The following is a 26,357-nucleotide window of genomic DNA, read 5'->3' on the forward strand; positions in this document are numbered from 1 at the left end:
AAATTTTTGCTTGTGATAATTGAATTTCAATTATTGTTCTTGGAGATTTATGTAATTATTCATATGCATATGTTTAAAATTATGAAAAAAAAATATTTTTCACATAAAGATATGATTTATATTTATCATGATTACAATTATCACATGAGTTTTTTTTATGCTGATTAATATTTAATAATTATTATATTATTATTAAATTATTTATATATAAACTAGATTAAAATAATTTGATAAATATTATTTTAATTTATATCCCTAAGCTTTATTTGACTAGCATTTAAAGTGATCTCGGATGGCAAGTTTATTGAATATGAATTATAATAAATATTTTATCATTTATATGATATTTTAAATTATATTTTATATTATCGAATTAGTCTTATGATCGTTAAGGTGGCTTGAACTAATAAATTTATAAAATGACATTAAGAAATTAATCTTAAATAATATTAAAAAATAATATTCATAATGATACACATTATAATGATATTTAAATAATCTCAAAGAAGAATATATTTTAAATAATTATATGATAGAGCAGGATGATACTATTTTGAATATCCTTGTAGTTTAGGATTATATATCCAAAGATAATAATATTATTACAGAAAGATTATATCATTCCTTCGGAAAAATATCATGTGAGCACGATATGTCAATATTTTACTCAAAAATAAAATAGAAATGATATCAATAGTTTAATATTTACTAAAAAACTTAAAGTATTAATATTTTATTATTTTATTATAATGATACTTCCTTCATTATATTCTTATAATTATCCATATATTTTTTAGATTAAATTATTATAAATAGATTAAGCATGTGTAATTTACATTGAGAGTTAGATATTGACATTACTTGTTGAAAAAATTATAGATTACTAAAAGTTTGTGAGACAAATAATCAAATGATTGAAAAAGATATAAGTGGCTTAGTTTTAATAATTATTAATAATATTTAGATTTTATTAAAAAATATAACTAGCACATTGAAATAAAGGATTGATTTAAAATTATTGATAAGTTATTAAGTGGTACCTTAATAAAAGAACTACCTTAATGTTCGAGTAAATCTATTATATATCCTCGTTATGACTAATAAATCTATAAAACTTAGTGATATTCAATATGAATGTAAATGAGTATTTCACGTATAATATATTCTTAATTCATTTTATTTTTAGTTAGACTCATGTAAAATTTGGTACAACATAAATAAAGGATAAGTGAAATTTAAATAAGCTAACTAGTATATATATATTTAGAAATAATTAAGATTAAAATATTAAAAAAAACTTAGAATATTTTGGATACATTTTGGGAACTACTAAAACAGTAGGCAACAATAAAAGGTTAAATGTGAATAATAGGATCTTGACAAGATAAATTATATGGATTATTTTACTAGAGCTAAAAAGAGAAATAATGGTGACTCTTTTACTATCTCTAACTTCTATCTAATAAAAACCCAACCAACAGAACCCCAACATAATCACCTTTCCCTTTTGTTTTGTGGCTTGCGTATAACTAATGGAGCTATTAACTCACTGTCAGCACTGTCTTTTCTTAGCCAAGGCAAAAAAAGATAAAAAAAATCAGCTAAAGACTAATAGTATTGTAATATAAAGAAAGAAGTGTGATATTAATAATATATAATCATTATAACTTATATTATTAGTCAGATTTAATGTAGTATTATTATATTTATTAAACTTATTAATTTATTTTTAAATTTGTGTGCATATAAATGTTTTTCAAAATTTTAAAATCTAATTGGATAAATTTACTTTTAAATATTTTTATTTTAATTTTAAATTTTTTATCTTATCAATTAATAGACCAAGTGAGAGAATATTAGATTTTATGATCCTAATTAATTGATTAAGATATATTGAGATTCTGATTAATATTATCAGTGGAAAGAAAATGACTTATGTTAGGATACCTTACGAGATAATATTGATGAGAGGTACTTTCCCAATTATTTTTTCTATATCCTTTATTATCCTTACGAGATAATATAGGCACAATCCTTTACAAATCATATTATAATCATAGAGATCTTTCTCTTATCAAGTATAATGATTCTGAAAATAATAAAAGAAGAAAATAGTCTAACTTCTATCTTTTGAAGATTTATTGTGCATATAGATAAAAAATATGTTGATTTACGATATCCAAGATATTATATTGATTATTATATTAAAAAAATCTAATTTTTTTTTTTATCTTGAATCTATGATACTTAAATTTAATTATAATATTAATTTTTTATATAATAATTTTTTTTTATCATTCTAATATCTTAGCGCCTCATTAGCTACAAACGAAAGAATATCTAACTCCCAACACATCAATTGAAAAGGGAAACACTTCTAAGACTTTCATTTGTTAATGATTTCATCATCATCGATTGTTACAATTGAGCTTTCTTAAGAGCGTCAAGAGATCTTACATGAACATCAGACTTTGCAGTGGCTGAGAAGCACTACGTCTTGATCTTCCTAGTCTTTTTCTAGGGAGAAGATGTCAAGAGCAAGCAGATGACTTGACTGACTTGTTTCACGGGTCAAAAGGGGTGCCTCGTGTGAGCTTTGAGGTAAGTGTGAAACTGTACCTCATCTTTTCATAAGCTATTTGGTCGGTTGTGGTTTCACTCTTCATGAAAGCACCAAACAGGGAACCAAAAAGATTGATGATGGGGATACAGAGATATGACACCAAATCCAATTAGGTAGCTGCAGAAAAGTCTACTGATGACAAGTTGGTACTGTAATTAATTAGGAAGCCAAAGCACCATATCTACTTTTGGAGGCCCATTAGGTTGTTGCTATGTTGATCTCATTTTCATACTAAATGAGCACATTAAGGACCTTCTATTGGGGCTTGGCTTTTATGTATTTATATATATGTCTGTATATATATATATATATATATATATATATATATATATATTAGCAATTAAGATTTGTTTTACAATATATATTTTTTAATGATTTTAATTATAATTTATAAAGTCCGAAAGAACACTTGTTGTAGTCATTTCCTTGTCAAAGCTTAGACCTTTGCATATGTCCAAAAAAAGGTCTCCCCTTTTATTCTGACAATGTGTTCATCGATACCACTATAATTGCCAACATGAATAAGATCTAACAGCGTGCCAAGAAAGAGGGAGATCCCGTGGGGAAGATGGATGGCCACTGCTGCTCCACCAGCGGGGAGACAAGGAAGCCTCAACCCTCACCACCCCCCGCCGACGCCGCCAGGCAGCGGCAGTACAGAGGGGTGAGGATGAGGAAGTGGGGGAAGTGGGTGGCGGAGATACGGGAGCCCAACAAGCGGTCACGGATCTGGCTGGGGTCCTACACCACCGCCGAGGCCGCCGCCAGGGCCTACGACACCGCTGTTTACCTCCTCAGGGGCCGCTCCGCCCGGCTCAACTTCCCCGACGAGGTCCCCGCCGACGCCTGCTACGACGGCGGCGGCGGTGACCCCCAGCTCGCCCTCTCGGCCGCCTCCGTCCGAAAGAAAGCCATCGAGGTGGGCGCGCGGGTGGACGCCTCCCTGCGGACGATGCCAGCTTCGTCACCACCTCAGCCGCAGCCACGGCCATCGCGGCCGACCAAGAACCCCGATCTCAACCAGGCGCCGAGCCCCGACAGCTCGGACGTGGACCGACAACTGTAGCTGCCTGCTTCATCTTCTCCTGCCATGTCGTCTCTCTTCTTTTTCTTGCTCAGTCCACAGTGGCTTGTATCGTATTATATTTGCCCTTGTCTTTATTAGTTGAGATTAGGAAGGTTAAGATGGTAGGCTAAACTCTTCAGAGTTATTGAGACAGGGAAAAGAAGGGACGGATGAAGACACAGTGATGACAGTCTCAGACTAATGCCGGATTTGGGAAACCAATGAAACAGAGTGATCAAACGAGGGGTTTAAGTGTGAATAAAAAGGTTGCATCTGTTCCTGTCCTTCGAGCAGCAGCAGTGTTAGCAGAAGCTGCCATCCCCTCTTCCTCTCAAGCTCAACAACAAGCTTGTGTTTGATTTGCTTGCAAGTCTCGAAGTAGTGTGCATGACAACATTAGATGTGCATATCTGTGCACTTCATCCCTACTAACATATTTATGTCTGAATTAATGACTTTTTTCTCTCCAAGTTCTGATCTTTAAAGACCTTTGTGGATGGTGTGGGGTGTGAAGTAGTGATTCATGATGGTCACACATAAATGTGTGTTTGCATCCCTTGAATTAAGCTCCATGCTGCATTGTTGTATCATGATCGTTGTTCGGCTGTCTGCTATGAGCTTCATGGGCTTACATATGTTAGGATCATTCCGAACTATACTTTCAGTTTCAATGCAATCCATATGGTTCAAACCCAAAAACGTTGAGATGCCTCGAGTGAGATTGAACTGTGATTCCCTCGAGTCCTTGCCGCATGAATCCGTCTCTCCTTCCGAAGTTTCTTGCTCATCATTCTGCCAACAGATTACTCCGCACTTTCAATCTCTGTTTAATGTTTCACTTTGTAAGGCACCTTTGGATTCATTTCATGCATAAATGACTCATCATTCTCCAGACATTTCACGTTTCTTCTTTGATGACTTCACCCTCTTTCTTTCCAATACAATATCATTCTGTGTCTGGGGAAAACTCTGACTGTATGTATACATTTAAGATCCAAAGCAACTAAATCTGAACAATATTCAATTGGTATTTATTCATCCTGACAGTATCTGTGTAGGCAATCTAAATGAATATTATTCTTATATTCAATTGGTATTTATTCTTATAATTGATGAGGATGAAAACACTCATCAATCTCGATGCTAAAATGTCAATATTAAAATCTGTCACTTGTCGAGCTATGATCCACAGACTCAGTAAGCCCAAATGCTATCTTCCGATTGCTGAGAAAGCTTGGCATGATTTTGTATGTCTTTGAGCCAAGACAAACAAAATTGCTAAGCAGCAAATTATAAGAATGAAGGCAACAGAAAAGAACAATTCATCTCTATTCCTACCTTTGGTGATGACCATTTGTTTGGCCCATTCCAACTTTTGTTCCATGGAGAATTATTAGAACACTGACTAGAATCAACTCATGGATTTTTGATATTATAAGTTGAGCAGAAAAGAAATATTTTTCTTAATAGAACATAGTAGTGTATTTCAATCCTTTCATACAATTATTTTGTAGAATCTGGGCTAAAATTCAGTAGGTTTCTCATCAAATTGTCAAGGGTACAGACATCATGTCACTGATGCAGGCATGTCATATACTTTTGTTCTGCTGTGATTTCTAGCAGGTGAAATTTGCACTTAATTTTGTGGTTCTATTGATCCCTCACATATGACTTTTTCTTCCTCATTACATACTTGGTTGTTCTACCTCATTTCTTGAGTAATTTGTCCATAATGAAACTAGTATGTGAATTTGCAGAAAATAATAGAAAGATCAAGTAAATACCAAGATACAATGTGTTTTTTCCTGTTTCATACAGACTTCTATCCATTTCCTTTGTGGCCTTGCTGTATGATTCATCACTGGTCTGGGGTGTATTCTAGTGCTGATCTAACTTTTTGAGCTGAGATTTCAGTGACCTCATTGTTGGGAGAGTTACTTAAAAAAATGTTAATCCTAATTTTATATAAGTTAGATGAGAAAAAAATTTAAAATATGATCATCACAAAATTGAAAAAAGCTTTCATCTTGGGAGAAAAAAATAATTGACTATTTATTACTAAAATTGCTTATGATTGTTATAATTTTTTGGTATGCTAATCTAGACACCATCCTTGATTAGTATAAAATTTTATGATTTCGTGGAAGATTGATCTGACTTACCCATAATTTTTCCCTTCACAGTTTTTCTATACAAATCTTTTCTCATGATTTATTTAGTATTCTATCACTAATCTAATCTATAATATATTTAATGTTAAATTATATTTTATTTGATATATATATATATATATATATATATATATTATATTTATCATTTTCACATGACTCGATATCTAATATACTTCCAGCACATATGGATAAAGTCCTCATTCGAGCAAAAGATTTACCAGAACCCTCAGGACATACAATCCAAAGAGGAGGTGTGTATTTACACTGCTGCATTAGCACTCATTAGATTGATTAGTCAGCAGCACCTGTCTTAAGCAAGCTTAATGCTTCAATTTATCCACCATGCTGAAACAGGCAATGATGGGCATGATGAGCGAAAGGATGGGAACTGAAGAACTCTTAAGTGTTTGATGGATGTTGCAGGAGGTTGGATCACACCCATCATGGCAGAGCTATTGCCAGTTCTTTTATCACCAGTTTCCGCACCTCACTTTTAAGCTTGTCTTTCCAGATGCAGGCTTTCCATCAACAGTAAACTCTGAGGATCTGCTGAGACTTGCTTTGCCTTGCAAGGACTTACATGCTCCTTGGGATCTGCGTCTTTGTTGTAGAATTTGTTCACCGTTGTGGAAGCTCCATTAAATTTCTGTAGCGTGGGAGGATGCACGATCTGAAGACTAAAGGGAAGTTGAAGCAGAGATCGTTCTTCACTACATGTCCATGATGGTGCAGAGTCAACATGAAAAATAGTTTGTCTAGCAGGGCTGCTAACCATGAGTTGGTGTATACACTGCTTTTGTGAGAGAGAGATAGAGAGAGAAGTGAAGACGTCAATCCCTATGCTGCTGACTGCAACAAAGACTATTTATATAGACTGCAGAGGATAAAGAAACAGACATCATAAGCCTCACACTGGGTTGTATCCTCTCGTGATAAAATGAGATTTGATGGTCAATATATGATACTTGTTATGCAATGAGCAAAAGGGCTGACTGAAATGGTTTGAGTATTTGGAACGATTGATTTCCTACGGAAAAAAATGTTTTACTTGAGCTGCATTTGTTTTTGGTCACTGTAAACTTTCAGCCAAATAGTAACTCCTTCAAAGGCACTGCACACACTGAAGCTAAAGAAGAAAAAGGTTGCGGATACAACATGCACTTCAGATCTAGTATTATGACTGTAGATGAGTACAAGAGTAGCAGTTAAAAGAGAAAAGCTCCAAAGTTTTGGTGGGGGGCCAATGTTTATGTGGAATCCAATGTTCTCTTGCATGATCTCTAGGGAAATGTAGATAGATTCTGCAAACTTTTACTGTGATGTCCGGAATTGAAATGATCGGCATGTGAGGACATATTAATGTTCTCTCTTTCAGTGATCTACAAGGCCCTACATGACACTGGATTCACTACTTTTACCCACAAAAGTATTTGAATTGATTTATTGGTCTTTAAATTACATTTATCAAGAATTTTTCCTGCATGCAAATCGACTAAGCACACACTGAGCGCAAGCTCTTGTGAAACATAGAATGGATAAGGCTTATTGGATTCCTTTGTTTTTTTATTTTTGTTCAAAAGAGAAGCAATATTTTATCATCCAACTCTGCTCTGCTTCTGTTGATTGTCTAGACAATACATCCACCCCACTTCCACCTTCACCAACTCAAGATCTGATGTAGGTCATTTTTTATTGGATGAGAGCAATGGTGAGTTCACTGCCTTGTTGAGGAATCTCATCTTAAGATCTCTATCAACATCTGGTTTAAGATTTCTGACAAAGATTGGACAAAAGATGTTATATTCTTGTTGGTAATAATCAGTGTCCTGGATGTTAGATGATCCCATGACTAGTAGCTGGCCATCACATGAGGAGAAGATTAAGTCAAATGGAAATGAGGGATCTGGAGGAGCCAAGAAATCATCATAAAGAATACCAAATGAGTTCACTTTGCACAGAACAAACAAACAAGTAAAAGAAAAACAAATCAATCTAGGAATGGGGAAAACTATTAACCATCATGCCTATGTGTTTGGCTTTTTCTGTTCTTCAAGAAAAATATGCTTGGCTTATGTTTCTCATTCCACTCGATGCCAAACTTGGACCACAACAAATGATCACTAGAATCAATCCATATTAAATCCTTCAGCAGACAACACACCACCAGCAGCAACCCACTTTTCCTGATGCTGGGATATATCCTGTTATGAGTGTGACACTGGGAGGAGGAGGAGGGACCATGAAGAGGGCAGTGGATGGATACAAAGAGAAGAGAATTGAAAGAAGATGATTACTCTGGTTGGAGTATCGGAGAAGAATGAAGATGCTAAAGGTGGAGGTTATCCCACCAAAGTATTCTTCTCTTTCTCGGGAGAAGTCTTTGGCATCTGTGCTCAAGTTCCTGTTTCCTTCCTCGCTTTACTTTGGATGCCACTGCAGTTGCTCCAGCCATTGCTACTTGGGAGCTTGAATTCTGGAGCACCTGCTGAGAACATGTCTCTCATCAGCATTGACCAGATCCCCATGATCGTGGGGAAAGATCATTCAGTCCACACGCATTGCAGCATTATTGCCTTTTAACTCGACACCATGCAGAGAACATCAAGTCGATTTAGGTTGGATTTCATCAGGCTGAGATCATGCTGGTGTTCGCATGCCATCCAAGTGTCTGCATGTCTTGTAACAGAGAGAAGGTTTCCAATGTGCCAGAATGATTAAACACCCTGCTGCAGGGTATGATGTTGTCCTGGGAAACCAGTCCAACTGTGTTATATGATTCATGGTACTTGAGAATGAATTAGCATGATTAGGTCCCCCGTTAATTCATCACAGAAAGAGAAATAGCCATTTCATTCATCACATCTTGGAGTCAATTATAAGGTGGAGAGTCCCTTTGCAGGTTGTGTCATTGAGGAATCAGCCAATCTCAGTTGCATCCAAATACTGTTAGCAGAACTGGACAACCATGTTATTTATGGGGAGGGAAGGAAGGATATCTATTTCTCAGCAGAAAAATAATATTTTCAGTCACATCAATGTGGCAGCATTTTTCTTTTTCTTTTTGTTGTTGTTGTTGTCGTCACCAATGGCTTCACAAGTGCCATAACCACAAATAAGTTGGACATGAGTTTTTTATTATTTCAGTCATGCTATAAACTCATTGTTGGTAGCCTTTCACTAGCATTCACCACAGATGTGTAGCCTAATTCTGATTCCCATTGTTATCAACTCCCTGTCATTCTGGATTCTTAATATCTTTTAAATGGTATCATAAAATTCCATACTATTATTTCAGAAATTTCTGATTATTATGAGCCTAACATTGTGAATGATGATTTTGGAAGAGATATGATGATGCATATTAATCTTTATCTTTTTTTTTTCTTTTTCAAAAATAAATCTCTTGATTAATTCTCGATAATACATCTCACTTGGGATTCAGATTGGTTGTGAAGCTCTTTTCATTACCCAACCTTTGTTGTTGATTGCTAAACAAGAGGGGATGGGCATTAACCATGTATCAAAATCCCACTATAATCCAAGAACATGAATTCAGCAATGAAGAGTTGATTGAACCAAGTACAAGTTCCTCTCACACTGTCCTAATCCACCTGTGTGTGCAAACCACTCCATGTTTAGCCATACCAATAGGGGTGAGCTACCATTGAAGGAGGACATCTCAAACTAGGTTAGGCCATCACCATCTCTCAACTGAAAACAATGTTGGACCTACCAAAACCCATGATTCCAATTAATCAAAGTTGCTGTCATGCTACAACATCCACACTAGAGATTTTCGATATAATATTATAAGTCTTCCTTTTCCATTATTAAAAATGAAACAATTATCCCATCAGTTATAGATTCTCACATACTATTTATTTGTAATATGAAATCTTTTTCTTTTATACCTTGATCTGTAATAACAAGAAACACATATAATGGAAATTGTTTCATGACAAAAAATTATAAAATAAATATTTTTTATGTGATTATTTATCGATATGTTCATCATCGATTACTTTTTAATTTTTTGTTATCATATCGTATCACTCAGGCAAAATTAAATAAGTTTGAAATGAAATGTAACGAGAGTAATTTTTGAAGAAAAATTTTGGATGATTTTGAATTGGATGAAATAAAATTTAGCTGAGGGAACTCCAAATTTTTTATGCGGAAAAATGAAAAGAAAAAAATAATTATCTAATTAATCTCAATCGAACATTAGTTTGCAACTAATCATATGGCCAACTTTCTCTAATTGTTTGCTTGGGTCCGAGACCAAGATTTGTTTGTTATACTTCCACGCGATGGTTGAGGAGGAAAAATATCTTAGCCTGTCGATTCGACAAAAATGCTTCGTCTACCTGTCCACGGAACACCCGATCGGCTACCCGCCCTGCTATAGGACCGTGCGACGACGCTGGTGTAGGCGCAACCTTTTCGTTAGGAGAGGTACGACTTGTACGTAAATCAGGAGCGTGTCGCCGATGGGGTGGTCGTATTAATGCGAAGGGCGAGATCCCGTGAAGTCCCGACCAAGCGACAGAAATGGTCCGGCTTCACCTGTCCTGTCGAGCCACCGAACATGTTAGGGAGTCTTTCCATTCGTCGCATCAGTGGGTCAGGCCCATGTCCATTGGTTGACATCGCGGGTCCCACGTCCGCTTGTTATTCGCGAGGCTGAGCCGTGAAGTGCGGCCGCAGGTCGCAGACAGCTAGCGATAGGTATTTCTGAAGTGGAGCCAGAGTCGTCGCCAATGGTAAGGGAGCCTCTCCGGTTTGGTGATTCTTTCGGAACACAGGATCCGCGCTCTCGTAACGAAGCACGGTCACGGGGACGACTCTGCCACACGAACGCGACCGCCGACACTTCGCTCGCTCTCCTCCTCCTCCCACCTTTTTACTTCCCCGTCCTCCTCTCCGTTTCACTGAAACCAAAGGCACCACCAGTGGTGGACTCGGCTTTCACGACTCCTTTATCTTTTCCCCTCTGCTCTCTCTCTCTCTCTCTCTCCGGTACCTTTTGTCCCACCAACCTGTCCATGCGCACTCCTAGAAAGACAAAACAATATATAAATAGAGAGATATGACGAGTTGCTTAGCTGGTCTCATTACTGTCTACCTTCACCTCTTCTCTCTTCTTCCTCCCCCCCCCCCCTCTCTATCTCTCTCTCTCTCTCTCTCTCTCTCCGATAGTGCATGTTGCCCGCTATGGTGTCCGGCCGTCCTTCCGTCTTTGCTTTCATGCTGAGAATGGAGCTCCTGGGTTGATGTGAGGTCAGCCAGCTCTCTTACATTGCCATGCATGATGCATTCTGTCCCTCTCTCTTTTTTCCTTTCTTATTTGCTTGCTTGTCTTCCTCTCTCGGTGGTTTTCGTTCCCTTATCTTCCGCCTTTTTCTCCTAAACTGAAAGTTTAGGAACTTCCTTAAAGAGTGGATAGTTTTGCATGGTATAATCTAGTTGGTTTTGAGCTGTTGCCTTCATTTCCTTATCTCCCTTCATGAAAAATTTGGGGTGGATTGGCATCTAAACTCTTACCGTTTGAGGTTCATGGCCAGATCATTAGCTTAAGTCCAGAAGATTCTGTGTTGGCATTTGAAGGTGCTGATTGAACTCCAAGGTGATATTTAGGCTGATTCTGTAACACCAAAATAATCAGGCACAGAATTTGTGAAGCATAGATGTTTGAGGCTTGAGCCATCCTTAGTATTTCTTGAGCTCCTCTTATCGAAATCGATTTTGGAGCTTAGCTTGATCGAGTGGTAATGGTCCCCAGAAAATTAATTTGCAGCTTTGGCTTTTCTTAAGCTGATGCACCTAAAGGGTGGTAAAACAGGGGATAATGAGTTTGAGTTAGTGTAGAAAGTGTCCTCCAAGTCCCCATAGCTGCTGCATGCATCACACATTCTAGTGTATTTATATTCATCAATTACGGTATTTAGCTGGTCATGCATCACACATTCCAAGTCCCATATCTGCAGCATTTCTGTTCCTTGAGGAGAGTTGAGCTTTGAAATAAATGAGACGCAGGCTACAAATTTGGATGTAGGCCGAGGGTCTAAAGGCAAGCTTGCCAATTCTGCTCCAAGCTAACTCTTTATATTGAAATATGTTGGTATTAATAGCTGAAATAGAATGCCAACATCCTCTATTATATAACAGTTAAAATATCTGTTGTTTCAGCCCCTTTTGGCTGCAATGTCATATTTGTCTTTCTGTTTATATGGGCATGTATGTTTGTTTATAAGAGTGCATAAATGACTTAACATATATATATATGATACAAGAAATATACAATGATCCAGAAAAGGAAATCTGGAATATTTTAATGGATAATGCATATCAGTTAGGAAACCAGAATGGGAATAACATGTTAAAATATACTAGTGGGAAAAAAATTCCATCGTTTTCTTTTTATGATTGTTATCTCCTTTTACTGCATGCTTTAAAAGAAATAGTTGGTGCATCCATCAGAGAAGTTTGCAGCTAATGATTTAATTTTACTGTTGCTTAGAAAATAATCATTTTTAATCTGGCCTCAAATTCTTGATTTACTATTGTAGGAAATTGTCAGAATCATGGATAACAAGACATGGCTTTGGAAGAGGAAGTCTTCAGAAAAGAGCATCGAGGTAAAGCATTAGTTAGATCTGCTTGATTGATTGTTCAGTACTTCTCTATCCTTCTTCTTCCCTTTCCGAATATAACGATGTCCTGTGATGAGCAATAATAGGACTTTTCATATCTGGATGATTTTTTCTCTAAAATAAACTCAGCAAACGGAATCTGTGGATCATTTTTATTTTAACCTGCTTAACAAAATGATTTTTCTGCCATTGGCATTGAATTAAAAGGGTGGCAATTGAATTACAAATTCTTTACCTAATTTAAACATATATTATCTCAAAATTTAGTAGTACTTTTCAGAATCTCACGCATTGAGATTTTGATTTCAAACTATGGCCTATTAATCTTTTTTGGTCCTTTTCATGTGAATAAAATTGTATATGTACATGCTATATGTATATGATATACATATATGCATGTATATGACATATATATACATGTATGTATACGCATATAGCCTCATAGAGCAATGACCTTTAGTTCCTCATCGCCATGACCAGTCTGGATGAAACCATGTAAAAGAGACTGATGTACCATGCCAACTAATTTTTCGAATGAATATTTTGATGCTATTATTCTTTATCTCTCTTTGGAAAGATCATACCAAGATGATACAGAATGTCATCATCATGTGTCAAACTATTTTCTGTTTCCAGTGAAAAAAGATATACATTCTCTTTTTATGCTAGGAGTAGTTCTAAAATTGTTCACAATTTTATTTCAGAAAGAGAAGGCTCTTGAGTTAGAAAGATCCTTAGAAGACTTAAATGAACAACTATCATCTGTTCGCACCGAGTCCGGTGCTAAAGATGATCTTCTGGCAAAGCAAGCGAAAGTGGCTGAAGAAGCAATTGCAGGTTAAACATGTTATTCTATATGTCTGTGCCTGGCACTAGATTCATATAAACATGATGGAGTTGCTGAAGGTATTTTTTGTCTTAACAATTAAACATTGTCAACTTGTTAGGATGGCGGAAAGCAGAAGCTGAAGCCCTTTCTATAAAGCAACAATTGGATGATACAATACTTCAGAAAAAAGCTGCTGAAGAAAGGGCAGCCGATACTGATATGGCATTGAAAGAATGCAAGCAACAGCTGCATGCTGTCAAGGAAGACCAGCAGTTCATTATTAGCAATGCTGCCCTGAAGATATCACGAGAACAGGAGAAGTCACGAACATTAGAACAAAGGTTGGTGGAGACAAATAAGAAGCTCACTGAAGCAGTTGTTGAAAATGGAAACCTGAACAGAGTTCTAGAGGTCAAAGAGAAGTTGCTTAAAGAGTTGAGCGAGTCTAATTCCACGTCAGAAGCAAAATTCACAGAAGTAAAGTCTAGACTTGATTCCTCAGAGAAACTAAATGCTTCTCTGAAGTATGAGTTGTGTATGCTTCAGAAGGAGCTTGAGATTCGAAATCAGGAGAGAGAATTCAATCACAGATCATCTAATGCTGCTCACAGGCAACACCTAGAGAGTGTTAAGAAGATTGCTAAGCTAGAAACAGAGTGCCAAAGATTGCGTGTCATGGTCAGGAAGCGACTGCCAGGACCAACAGCTTTGGCTAAAATGAGAAGTGAGGTTGAAATGCTGGGGAATAATTCTACTGAACTGAGAAAGAAAAGGTCAAGTTCCACCAGTGAAGCCTTCAATATAAAGGACATTATTCGAGAAGACTCTTATGATGCATCAGGCAAGGGAGCTGCTTCTCTTGTTGAGAGATTACACACCATTGAAGATGAGAACAAGATCCTCAAAGAATCATTAACCAAGAAAAACAGTGAGCTTCAGGCATCACGTGTGATGTTTGCACGTACAACATCCAAGCTATCGCAGGCTGAGACAAAGCTCGAGGAATTATCAAAAGGACAAGCTTGCTTTGAGCTAGCAAGGGGCAGCCCAGCGTCATATGACCTGCCCCTTTCATCAATTTCGGAGCATGGAGGCAATGAAGATACCATTAGCTGTGCTGAATCATGGGCTTCTGCTTTAATTTCTGAACTGGAGCACTTCAAAAGTGGAAAAGCAACCGGATCATCTTGCCAAAGTGCTGTTGTATCGGAGTTGAGTTTGATGGATGATTTTGTTGAGATGGAGAAACTAGCAGTAGGTTCTGTTGACAAACATTTTGAAGGTTCACTCGGTACATTGGAAGATAGTAATTCATGTGTAACTACCAAAGAATCTTGGACAGGAGTTGATCTATCAGAAGCAACAGGCAAGGAGTTCACTCCAATCAGAAGTAATGACAATCAACTTAGGTATGTATCACTTGAAAACCACCCTAGTTGGCTTCAGGATATTCTAAGGGTCATCATACAAAAGCATCATATCATGCAAAAAAGTTGGAGTGCAATTCTTGATGATCTCAGAGTTGCTCTGGGTGATTCAAATCAGGCAAAGCATTTACTTCAACAACCCAAACACACTTCATCGGATTCATTTGATGGAGCAATCAGTGCAGGCATACCGAACAGAGAAAGTGGTACCCAACTTTGTCAGTCAAACTTAGAGAAATCAATTCACAAGCTTATTGACTTGATTGAGGGAATCATTCAGAGAAATAAAAAGGGTAACAACGGTCAACACGTTCCATCTGGAGACGATGAAGGCACTTCTATGCATCATAGTGTTACAGCAGCAAATGGATATGTTGCTCGCGCGTTTCTGTGGAGAAGTTCTGAACTTACTGTTGTTTTACAGAGTTTTGTTGCAGTCTGTAACGACGTATTGAATGGCAAGGTCGATCTTCGACAGTTTGTGGCTCAAGTAACTTCATCTGTGGACTGGATTATAAGCCACTGTTTTTCCCTTCAAGATGATTCAGAGATGAAAGAGACTCTCAGAAAACACTTGGATGGAGATGTTTCTTACAGTATTGAAGAACTTCAAGCTATGGTGTGCCCAGCCAAAGAACTAGACAAGTTGAAGGCACATGAAGAATCCAGTATTACTGAACAGAGGAAAAGACCTTTATTATCTGCATCAAATGGTCTGTATATCTTGTCCAGAACAGATGATATGGAATCCAAACCAAAAGATGAAGGTGAGAGGCTAAAATTTGATATCATGAGTATGGAGTCTAGAAGGAAAGATTTGGAGGAAAAGCTGAAAATATCTAGCGATAAGAATGAAAAATTGGTAGCTCAACTCCAGGAATCAGAAGAAAAAATTTCCAATTTACGACTGGAGCTAGCAGCACTCAAGGAATCCAAGGGGAAGATCGAAGACCAGATTATAAACCAAAAACTAATTAACGAAGATCTTGGAACACAGCTAACAGTTGCAAAGTCAGAATTGAACGAGGCTCATCAGAAGTTCTCATCCCTTGAAGTCGAACTGGAAGAGAAGAGTAATTGCTATGAAGAATTAGAGGCAGCATGTCTTGAACTACAGCTTCAGTTAGAAAGGTAAGCACCATTCTTTTTGTGGGTTTCCTTTTAACCAAGACATCATAAATGTCTTCTGATATAATTAATCATGTGTCACAGTGCTTCACACAAGGAAACTCCAAAATATATCATGGGTCAGGAAGAAAAGCAAATCCAAGCAGTAAGTGCTGTTGTTTCACTTGATGAACTATACGAGATTTATCCTAATTGCGCTACTTCATTAACAGTTTTCTTGGTAGCAGACATTAGAATATCTGCAAGGACTTCCCGCTGGTTTTATTCTTTCTTGTTAGTTGCACGAACAAGATATCACAATTATGACATTATTTTCATAAATTATGTATCAAGTACATGTTAACGTATGATCTTACAGGAATGTGATATAGTTGCAGCCTCACAGAAGCTTGCTGCTTGCCAGGAAACCATTCAAAACCTAGGGAAACAGTTAAAAGCATTGGCATCACCGAAAGATGCACCTCTATTTGACAAAGTGATATCCAATCCTGCTGCTGCAAAATCCAAACGTCGGCTTCAATTACTTGATCATATGAGAGCAGAGGATCATGCAAAATCAGAGGAAACCGATTCTCCCAACACAAAGGAAATCATCTGCACTGATGCACCAAGGCCACCGGCTGCAGCTTCTGAGAATCTGAGTGCAGGCTTGCAATACAAACACAAGATTCATATGAACCATGGCCAAAAAAGTTCAGTAAGAAGTATCATTAAGCTCTCGCCGGAGAAGTCATTGATGATAGTACCGAAGAGAGAAAAGGGAGCTAAATTTCTGAGAAGTCTCTTGCACCGAAGGAAGCGAAAGCACTAAGAAGCTTGTCATTGCAATGTTTGAAGCTTCTCGACTTGGGAGCAGCTCTAAAATCTCTCGAGTAGCAGAAACACAAGTGTTGGCATGCTTTTGTTGAGCTGTTGTTCATAGTTGCATACAAGTTAAGAAGATGACACTGAGAGAGAGCAAGCCAGGTGCTTCTCAGTAGCACATTCCATGGCTTCTTTGGTTTTGTGGCATAGTCTGGTGTGGTGTAAACTTCCATATTAATAAGTGTTACCCTGTATGTAGTTTCCCTTTGTTTCTTCCCTTTGTGTGTTATGCCAAATAACATCATACCGCACGAAAACATCATCTCAGTTGCTTGAAGATGGTAAGCTGCAGCTGTTGACATTGACATCCTTCAGCTTGCCTTCATGCTGCTGAGATATATCGCTGTCTAAGATTCAATTTATATCATTAGTTAATTAACACATAAAAAAGTTCTCCTAAATCTTGCAATCTTCATATAATCTGTAGACAGGTTTTCACTGAATTATAATACTTGTTCAAAGTGAGACCATAAAAATCAAATGAAATCATAAATATGCATACAAATTGGATTAAAGAGTCAAAACTCGTACAGACTAAATCAAACTTATGTGCAGTATTATTATACTGCATTTTTTTCTTTTGTATTATTACATAAACACTCGTAATGAACTATAAAGAGGAGAAAGGCAAGTTGGTAGGAGAGCAGTGGGTGTTGTAATAGGAGATGCATGCACAAAATTAATCTTAATTTAGGTGGATAAGAAACATTAAAATTAGATTAGGAAATTGAAATGCTGATTATCCAACCTAGTCATTCATAAAATTTTTACTCTTACTTAAAACTCAAATTAGCAACTTCACTAAAGTAGGGTGCTCGCAATCATTTCTCTCTGTTAACTGATGATGAGGGGTATGATCGAGGATGATCACATACTTAACTATCCTAAATGTAGGATTAACAATAATGAGACGAAGGGATTCAGTAATATCTTTCACCTGTGGAGGAATCACCTTCAGTGCTCTGACATCAACAATATAACGCAGGAGGCGAAGATTGAGGAGGAAGAGTAGTAGAAGAAAAGATCTAATCTTGGAGTGCCGGCATCCAACAACAGCTCGTTCCATCGTCGCCATCATCAACGCCTACGCACAAACACACACGGACGCATCATCTTTTTCTCGTCTTCACTCCTCCCTTTTCCTCTTTTCCTCCCTTTTGTTTTCCTTTTGGTGGATTGGAGGAATCTCCCTCATTGCATCTCCACCGAAAAGCGAGGAAGCCGCCATCATGAGAGGCAGAAGCACCGACCGATTGGACGGGCCAGCACTGCACTGGAGCAACGCATTCAGCTGCGTCGTCTCATTCCAATTCAAAACCTACACACACTCTCTCTCTCTCTCTCTCTCTCTCTCTCTCTCCCTCCTTTTTCCCTTTTCCTCTCTCCCAAGTCAAACTCCTCTCATCATTTGGTCTTCCCTCCCCCGCATGCTTCAAGTCCCAACCATGCCTCCTTCCCTTCTCCTTTGCATCCAATCCAATCTTTCCTGCACTTTCACATCTTATCATCAGTCCAAAAAACAGAAACAAATAGTTAATATTAGCTCATTCGAGTTTCATCAATCCAAAAATATTTTTTAGTGTTATTATATTTAAGATAACTTTAAATTTAATAATGATAAAAAGATCCATATAATAGTCGAAATATTATGACCTTCATCGAATCTTTACAACAATAACTGATGAAGATTATATATATGTATGCAAATTTGTCTGTCTTGCATATATAGCCTTTCTCCCAAAAAGAAATAATAGCTACTACTTGGACTTGGTTTGGCTTGGCATGGCATAGTCTTTGGGACACAAAGAAAACAACAACAGTAAGTGTGGTGCAGTGATCTCTTAAGCACAGGACACAGTAGAAAACAGTGTTGTATGTACCACAACCTATGAGAGTTAGGGAGATAAAATGTGGGAGATGGCATATGGCGGCATGAATGGAAACGTTCATGAGATGTTCCTATAGTTAAAGCATGATTACTTACCGCCACCTACCCAACATAGGAGTTGGCCATTTTAGCATGTAGATCTGATGCATGCCTTTACCACGCTTGAGCTCCATGGACACAGTATAAATACCAACCTTTGTCCCTTCCGTGTCCACCCATTCACACACCTCTTTGACCAAAGAAGCCATGAAGGTTCACCAGTTGACGTTAGGCTTGTGGGAGCAACTCCCCTCCTCGCCTTCCACCTCCTCCTCCCTCTCCTCTTCCTCTACCAACCACCATAAGCGCCTCCGCCCGCTTGCCCCGAAGCTTTCCTCTTCTGCCGTCGTTTCCACGACTACAATGGCGGAGATCATCAGCTTGAAGAGCTTCAATTCGCCGCTGACCACCAAATTCGCCTCCAGAAACGTAGACGCCTCGCTGGTACGTCGTCTCATCGTGGACGTGCTTCCGGTATTCATTGGTAGCACTGAGAGGCGTTGCTGTTTGCAGATGCAGCTGCAGTCAGGGGGAACGCGGTGGAACCCGATGCCGGAGCAGATAAAGCTACTGGAGGCACTGTATCAGGGCGGGATGCGGACGCCGAACCCGGTCCAGATCGAGCGCATCACCGCGGAGCTTAGCAAGTATGGCAGGATCGAGGGCAAGAACGTGTTCTACTGGTTTCAGAACCACAAGGCGCGGGAGCGCCAGAAGCAGAAGCGGAGCGCGCTCCTCGCCCTCGCCACCAACAGTGCTTCGCTTCCCAATCTGCTCAAAGTACGAACGAAGCATGGTTTCTCGCCTCATGCACACTTCGTGTGTCGCGTTACTTGTGAGGATTTAGGTTTATGTTGGTCATGCATGATGGTGCAATTACAGGGAGAAGAGATGAAGGAGCTCCATGATGGGAGCTGCAAGCGCAAGTGCAGGAGCTGGGGCTGTCTGGAGCCGGACGTGGAAGACAGTGGGCCTGGTGACCGCACCTTGGAGCTCTTCCCGCTGCACCCAGAATGGAAGCAGGTGGGATAGTCTCCACACAAGCAAGAGAGGACTACTGTTGCTCCTTGTCTTCTTTAACCGGGTGACTGTCTCTTTCCCCCTCATGTTAAGCCATATCTGTGTCGCCCTCTCCAAGTCCGCGGTCTCTTTTGTTCGCACTGTTCTCCCTAAAACAAATGGAAAGACGAACCTTTTTTCCTTGTGCTCGCCACAGTGCATTCTTTTTCTTTTGTCAACCACAGTGGGCGGAGGAGACCTGAGAGCGTGCTTTCCGTGCTGCGCTTTTCCGAGACTAACAGCCACCACATCTCTCTTCTCCTTTGTTATCTTCCGCTCTATACACTCGCACTGCCCTGCCTTCATGGCTTGCCACAACGCTGTCAGATAACTTCAGCTGCTCACAAGCAGCAGCAGCATGCATCGACATGACAGCTTGCCGTGGTTGGTTGGCAGTAGTCGGGGACACGACTGCTTCTTAGTTCTCTGAAACGGAGAGCATGCAGGGCTCCTTCTACCTTGGTGTTTCTGACACCCCTGCAAGAAATGCCCGCCTGGGAAGGGCACTACGCCGAGTAAGTGCGCCAGTCCTGTCAATGACACCCCGCAGCTGCTGGCGATCCTCCTTCCTTTGCTTTTTGCCCCTCAACAAGAAAAGGCTCGATAGGATGATTAATCGTCACCAAGAACTTGATGTTCGGACCAGAATTCATCGGCGAAACTGCTACTCTGGTGGCCTTTGCCATGGTCACACGCTCCCCGTGGCACGCCCCGGTTCGTCTGTCCCCGTGAGGGACGGAGTTTCCGGAGCAGGGTCTACACGGATCGACCAACCGGGGCCGACCACATCGATCGCCAGCTGATAGGGGTGGACAGGGGAGGCCCAACCTAGCATGAGCGTGCACACACACACTCAAAAGGCCATCATGGAGTGAGTGAGGGTTGCAGCTACAAAGATGGTGATGGAATCATCCTTTTTCTTTCCTCATCTTTTGTGTGTTTGCGCCCAGATATGTCGCACAAAGCCGTGCTACCATATCCTAGATTTGCTTCTTGTTTTGCGTTGTCATTACTAACCTAATGTTCTACCAAATTAATGCCATTCTACTTAACCTCTGAGAATATAGTAACTCCAGGCAGAATCATCAAGCTGAAGCTTGATGAGTACATAAAACAGAATTGAGCAACAACCATTGTCACCATACTGACAATGGTTCATAAAGTCACCAAATTAATGTCATTCTCATTCATTGTTCTAATGAGTACATAAAACAGAATTGAGCAACGACCAAAGTCACCATCATCTCTCCTCCTGTATCACTTCTTAGCCCTCTCCCCCTATCGACAGAGAAGGGAGAGAAGAAGAAAGAGGAGACAGAGTATGTGATGCAGTAGTAGTAAACTAGTCAAAACTTTGTATTCTACTCTCCCAAGGGATCTGAAGCTAATTACAATATGAAGGGATTTAACACATCAATGGCTAATCAAATCATGACTCTAACATATGAAACTATTCATAGTGCTTAACATTGAAAAAAACAAAAAATGCCTACCATTCTCACTTCAAATTAACAGATCTTACCATACCAGTCTTTCCCATATCTTTTGGCAAAGGATGCCATCAAGGAACAGGTAGTCTGACATCATTGTTTACTCTTTGTTCCACTGCCAAGTAATTTGCAATCATTGTTTACACTTCATGTCATCCTTTCTAAAGAGAGAGAGAGGCTTAAAGTGGAACTGTCACTACTGCAAGATATGCCCTGCCATGCCCAAGTTTCAGGGTTGGCCTAACGTAGCCCTGAGCCCATCCCCATCAGTCTTGTGTTGGATCACAAATATCATTACTCATAAACATTAGATGTATTATGTAATAAATACTTATGTTACAAAATCACTGATGGTATTATTACAAATGCCTTGCTAGATCCATATTACACCAGCATTGCAAGTGAAAACAAACTTTCTTTGACAGAAAAAAAAGGAAATAGAATGAGTGCCCATAGGCACCTTACTATTCAATGGCAAGATATGAACTGAGATACAACATCAACATAGAAGACAATGCCCAGACTAGAAAAGCGAGAAAGAATCTATAAACATAAGCTGAAGTATGATCACAAGCCTGCTGTTACCAGTCCATGCAAGGTGATGATACCGATCACAAGGTTGTGGTCATCAACAACAGGCAAGAACTGCACAGCAGATGGTGGTGATTCCATCTTCTGCATCGCCTCCACTGCCATAGCATCTGGGCTGATTGTTCTTGGATTTCTGTTTGGCAAAAAAAAATGTATCCAATTAGTTTCCATCTTTGCATCATGACGCACAAAAGTCAGTAGATCTAAAAGCATACAATTCTTATGCAAGCAGCGAAATTTTGACATCCTATGGCCAGAAGTTGCCCCATTGAAACATAGAAAACCACTTGATAGGTTGCCAAAAAACTATAACCAGACAATCAGAGGCCACAGTGCAAAAGAAAAGAGAACTACTATGACATGCATAAGAAAACTTAGCTCTGAGAATACAACTCACCAAGTAGCATCTATGTCCACTTAAAAAATAGTGAAAAACTGTAAAATAATCAATTAGAGTCTAGATGTAATACATTACCTCCAGCTACAGTTAATATTTATTAACTACCCTATAATAATTGGGTAGCATTTCAAAGTTGCATATGTTATACCACTATATAAACCACATGAGTTTAGGGGTGTTTAGTTCTCTGTCAATCGATCGCCTGTGAGCCTTTATAGCAAGTTGCCGAGTTGCAAGTATTTGGTTGCCTGCAACTATGCTACTTATAGCATGTGTACTTGCAGCATGCAACTAAAGCCCTACATGTGGCATGTGGGCTTTAGGTTTGAAATACCACATATCACACTTGTTGACCGGCTGCAAGTTGAAATTGTCTTTGGATACCCTCTCCATTCTTTCACATGTTGCCTTCTCAACATTGTACCTCCCTCCGCTCTATATTAAACCATGAAACTGCCAACTCTTGTGCTAGCACTGGCCACCATCTTGTTTACCTTGGTTGCAATTACAGGTTTGCAATCATGCATGCAAGCACCCAAATAGTTGCACCTACAACTGTTAGTTGCATCATTTGCTTGTGTTTGCAACTTTATTTGCAGGCATTTCCAATTGCAAGCAACAAACCAAAACCTTTGTGAAACTTAAGGATGACCACCACTATGTTCAAACTCCAAGATGCCCGCAAAATTACAATCTATCTGCTCAAGTGAAATAAGAGAGAATAGTTGCTAGCATACTCTCGTAAATGAGTTTATATGGTTGCATACTTTTCTTTTCATCCACTGTGGAGGAGTTCAGAAGGGTACAGGGCAGGTTAGTTATATGATGAGAGGTTCAAGCTCTTGCTGTTTCTGCTTGTATGAACTTGTCTGTTGAGGATGCTTTGGGTGATTTGCTCTGCAGTCCGGTATTACTTTGTCATGGATGGGATGCACTTCTTTTTCTTGACAAAGGAATGAGATACTGTATCTCAACTTTTCCTAGAAAAGATATATTAATCTAAATCTATGCTCTACCATAGTAGGATCAAAATGCAATGTGGCACAAACAGAATCTGTTTTGTTATCGTTTACCTATCGAATTGTTTTACACTCTTCTAAGGTTCGTTCTGATTATCAGACAATATACAACAATGCATATGATATTAATGTCATCACCAGCTAAGATGATAATGGGTAGTATGAGCTTATTAAACAAAGTGGCTGAAATAAAAGCCTGTAATAAGTCATGCATATATAATTTGAACATCACAGCATTCATATGAATCAAGGTTGTTCAACTTGAACTGATATAATAACAGTCTGGTTGTTCAACTTACTAATTTCAGCTGCCAATATAAAGATTTGGGGGTTCATGTTAGATGACAAAATATTTAAGTCATGCCAGTTTGTCCCAAGATACACAAAAAGTTCATTTTCAATCAAGATGCCTATAACGATTGCATTAATGGTTTTGGGAAGTGTTTTTTTTTTGTTAGAGAAGTGTTACATTATTTAGGTGCTGCTAGGAACTGGGAACTATTGTGGCTTCTTAAAAGTACTTTTATAACACTGTTAAAAGTGTTTTTACATGCAGCTGTTATGTTAAGCACCTTGTCTTTCCTTTTTGGACTTAAAAAGATGGTTATTCATAGGTAAATGTTATGCCCATGCAAAATGGAACATCTGCGAATTTAGACTCTTCCAGGAGCAAATTGAATTCATAGATTCTACTCAAAATGAAATATTTAGATACCTGTTGCACATCTCACCAACTGTGAGATTGAAGATGGCAGCACCACTGGATTTGAGTGTGCGCCGAAGATCACCATCTGTAAAGGTACCAATTAGATGCAACATTTCATCAACAACAAGAAGACATCCACATCCTTTGCTTGTCAACTCCGTTAACTGATCCATAATCATGTCCCCGTCCTTGCACAAAGGAAGCTCATTTTTCTTTTTCATGACATCCTTCACCTGCATAAGAATGGCTGAATAAGTGTATGCTATATCTCTAGCTCTATAATTTCTTTTGGATGCTTTCATCCACCAATGCAATTGTCTTAAGTCATGCTGAGAGATTGCATCATCTACATATGCTCCAGCTAGAATCTCATGCAATAAGCTGTCCTTTTCTTTACCATGATTGTCAAAAAAAATATAATGTGAGATGGAGGACTATTTTCAACGCATGTGAAAATCATTTAGGTATAAGCAAGATCGACGACTGTTATCCTTGACGAGTACGTTCTATCACCAAAATACACTATATATACTATTGTCACCAGGAAAATAAATCACAACAGCCCAAAGTCCTAAACAGAGGTTCAAAATACCAATTATTTAGTATATAAACCAGTGAAGTGTAAAATTCATCTACTTTCTACCTCTTAAGTTATACTCCAAGTAGTAGGATCATTACCATTGCTAAAGTCTCGACTTGCTTCTGACTTAAGAACAGCAATGTGGAATGTTGACAATTGCATCATTCCTCGATACAATTGTGTGAAATGGGGTAACACAATGGAAAAGATGTAAGACTTTACCACATAAAGCAAACTGGCTGCCAGAGTTTTCACACTAAAGTGGAAATATGTTATAACATTAGTTCATGATTTTATGACAGTCCTAAGCCTTCAATAGGAAGAAGACAAAGATACAATGCCATTTAAAAAACCTACAGGCAATCCTTAATGGAACAAATATTTATCAATGATCAGCAAAAGACAAGGTGCAGATACCACATCATTATGTTTACAAGGTACCCAAATTGACAACCTACATTGCAATTTCAAGACAGTAAATCGAGATCTGAGCCAAAAGTTAAGCAAATGAATGAAGCCCAGATCCATATTCATTCCCAAACTAGTGGTAATAGTCCAATCCAATTCATCTAAACACAATGCACCTCTTGGAATTTCTTCGGGAGAATCAATTTAAAATCTTTGCCGGATTTGGACAGTCTTCTTTCAAAAAAGAATCAATCTAATTAAAGGAACAACAAAATACCGTTCTTGAGATCTCAACGAACCTTAAAAATGAGGCTTTTCCCAATCTTTCCGGCAGGGTGGTTGGCCGCGTACTTCTCTTTGGTGAGCCTCCGGGCGGCCATAAGGGCGGCGATGACGGTGTCCCCGAACATCATCTGGATCGCCGCGGAGGTGACGGGGGCGAGACCAAAGGGGCAGAGCTCTCGCTGGAGGGGGAGATGGACATTGACGTCGCAGAGGGTGGCGAGTGGGTTGCCAGCGCCCTCGGCGGCAGAGGTGAGGGAGAGGAGGCGAGCACCCTTCGCGCGGGCGCAGGGGACGAGGGCGAGAAGCTCCTGGGAGGAGCCGGACTTGGATAGGAGGACGAGGAGGTCTCCGGGAAACACGGCACCCAGGTCTCCGTGAAGGGCGTCTACCGGGGGTAGGAAAGCAGAGCGGGCAAAGCCGAGGGAAGCGAGGGTTTGGGCGAGCTTGTGGGCGACGATGCCGGACTTGCCGACTCCGGAGAAGAAAACGGCGCCGGGGGCGTCCAGGAGGGCTTGGGCGAAGTCCGACGCTTGGGCGAGGTCGAGGTGGTCGAAGAAATGCTCGAGGTTGCTGCGCTGCGCCCGGAACAGGTGGCCGAGCTCACCGGCGTCAATCTTCCCGGCCGATCCCGGCACGCCAAGAATCTGCGGCGGCAAAGATCCCATCTCTGGGTCTCTTCTGGTATCTCGCCGGAAACGAGGCCGGGGATGGTGGAACTGGGGAGGGAAGAGAGCGCCGGGAGAAGTATTTATCGTACGTGGATGCCCGCACAGTAGCTATTATGTGCAGAAAGATTTGACGGACGAGGGGGAAATACTCGAGCGGACGAACAATCTGACCTCGTCACTTACCTGCCTTGTAATTGGCCAGTCTAAGCCTTCCAACATGGATTAAGATCCTAATTACGTCACTGTGTAAAATAAAGGTTCATTAGTGGGTCATCCCGAAACGGGGCTGATCGAAAGGTTGAAGTGCGTTTTAAAGGTGTGCGATCATTCTCCCAAAATTGTTTGGAAACGGAGATACGATGCAGATCTTCTGCAATAAAAACTTGTAAGAGGCTTGTCAAATCCCACAGAGAAGTCTCCATATCCTGTGGTTCCCACTGGCTGCTTAAAGGGAGATATGATT

At 39.3% G+C, this 26,357-nt stretch overlaps 4 protein-coding genes across 7 annotated transcripts; 3 read left to right on the plus strand and 1 right to left on the minus strand.

Moving 5' to 3' along the window:
* Positions 1–3,082: 3,082 nt before the first annotated feature.
* Positions 3,083–4,167, plus strand: LOC135618303 (ethylene-responsive transcription factor RAP2-9-like). The gene has a single exon (XM_065119182.1). The coding sequence runs from the start codon at positions 3,192–3,194 to the stop codon at positions 3,687–3,689; it is 498 nt and encodes a 165-aa protein (XP_064975254.1). The 5' UTR covers positions 3,083–3,191; the 3' UTR covers positions 3,690–4,167.
* Positions 4,168–10,808: 6,641 nt separating this feature from the next.
* LOC135583803 (filament-like plant protein 7) lies at positions 10,809–16,955 on the plus strand. Of its 3 annotated transcripts, none has more exons than XM_065121636.1 (6): positions 10,809–11,140; positions 12,430–12,498; positions 13,218–13,350; positions 13,461–15,900; positions 15,982–16,042; positions 16,269–16,471. In XM_065121636.1, exons 2-6 carry the CDS (start codon positions 12,445–12,447, stop codon positions 16,317–16,319), a joined length of 2,739 nt encoding a protein of 912 aa, XP_064977708.1. In that variant the 5' UTR covers positions 10,809–11,140; positions 12,430–12,444; the 3' UTR covers positions 16,320–16,471. The 3 variants fall into 3 exon arrangements, with proteins under 3 accessions (XP_064977708.1, XP_064977706.1, XP_064977707.1); XM_065121634.1 differs by having other exon boundaries at positions 10,811–11,140; positions 16,256–16,955; XM_065121635.1 differs by having other exon boundaries at positions 10,811–11,140; positions 16,301–16,955.
* Positions 16,956–18,711: 1,756 nt separating this feature from the next.
* On the plus strand, positions 18,712–19,888 carry LOC103994748 (WUSCHEL-related homeobox 4-like). Of its 2 annotated transcripts, XM_018830222.2 has the most exons (3): positions 18,712–19,132; positions 19,202–19,468; positions 19,571–19,888. In XM_018830222.2, exons 1-3 carry the CDS (start codon positions 18,896–18,898, stop codon positions 19,718–19,720), a joined length of 654 nt encoding a protein of 217 aa, XP_018685767.2. In that variant the 5' UTR covers positions 18,712–18,895; the 3' UTR covers positions 19,721–19,888. The 2 variants fall into 2 exon arrangements, with proteins under 2 accessions (XP_018685767.2, XP_064975348.1); XM_065119276.1 differs by having other exon boundaries at positions 19,202–19,888.
* A 1,656-nt stretch (positions 19,889–21,544) lies between these two features.
* LOC103994664 (probable arabinose 5-phosphate isomerase) lies at positions 21,545–25,996 on the minus strand. The gene is made up of 3 exons (XM_009415066.3): positions 25,241–25,996; positions 23,963–24,186; positions 21,545–21,961 (listed from the first exon to the last, which is right to left on the minus strand). The coding sequence occupies exons 1-3, from the start codon at positions 25,889–25,891 to the stop codon at positions 21,805–21,807; spliced, it is 1,032 nt and encodes a 343-aa protein (XP_009413341.2). The 5' UTR covers positions 25,892–25,996; the 3' UTR covers positions 21,545–21,804.
* Positions 25,997–26,357: the final 361 nt, after the last annotated feature.

The sequence above is a fragment of the Musa acuminata genome, chromosome BXJ2-8, assembly GCF_036884655.1.
Source record: "Musa acuminata AAA Group cultivar baxijiao chromosome BXJ2-8, Cavendish_Baxijiao_AAA, whole genome shotgun sequence".
Taxonomy (NCBI): Eukaryota; Viridiplantae; Streptophyta; class Magnoliopsida; order Zingiberales; family Musaceae; genus Musa; species Musa acuminata.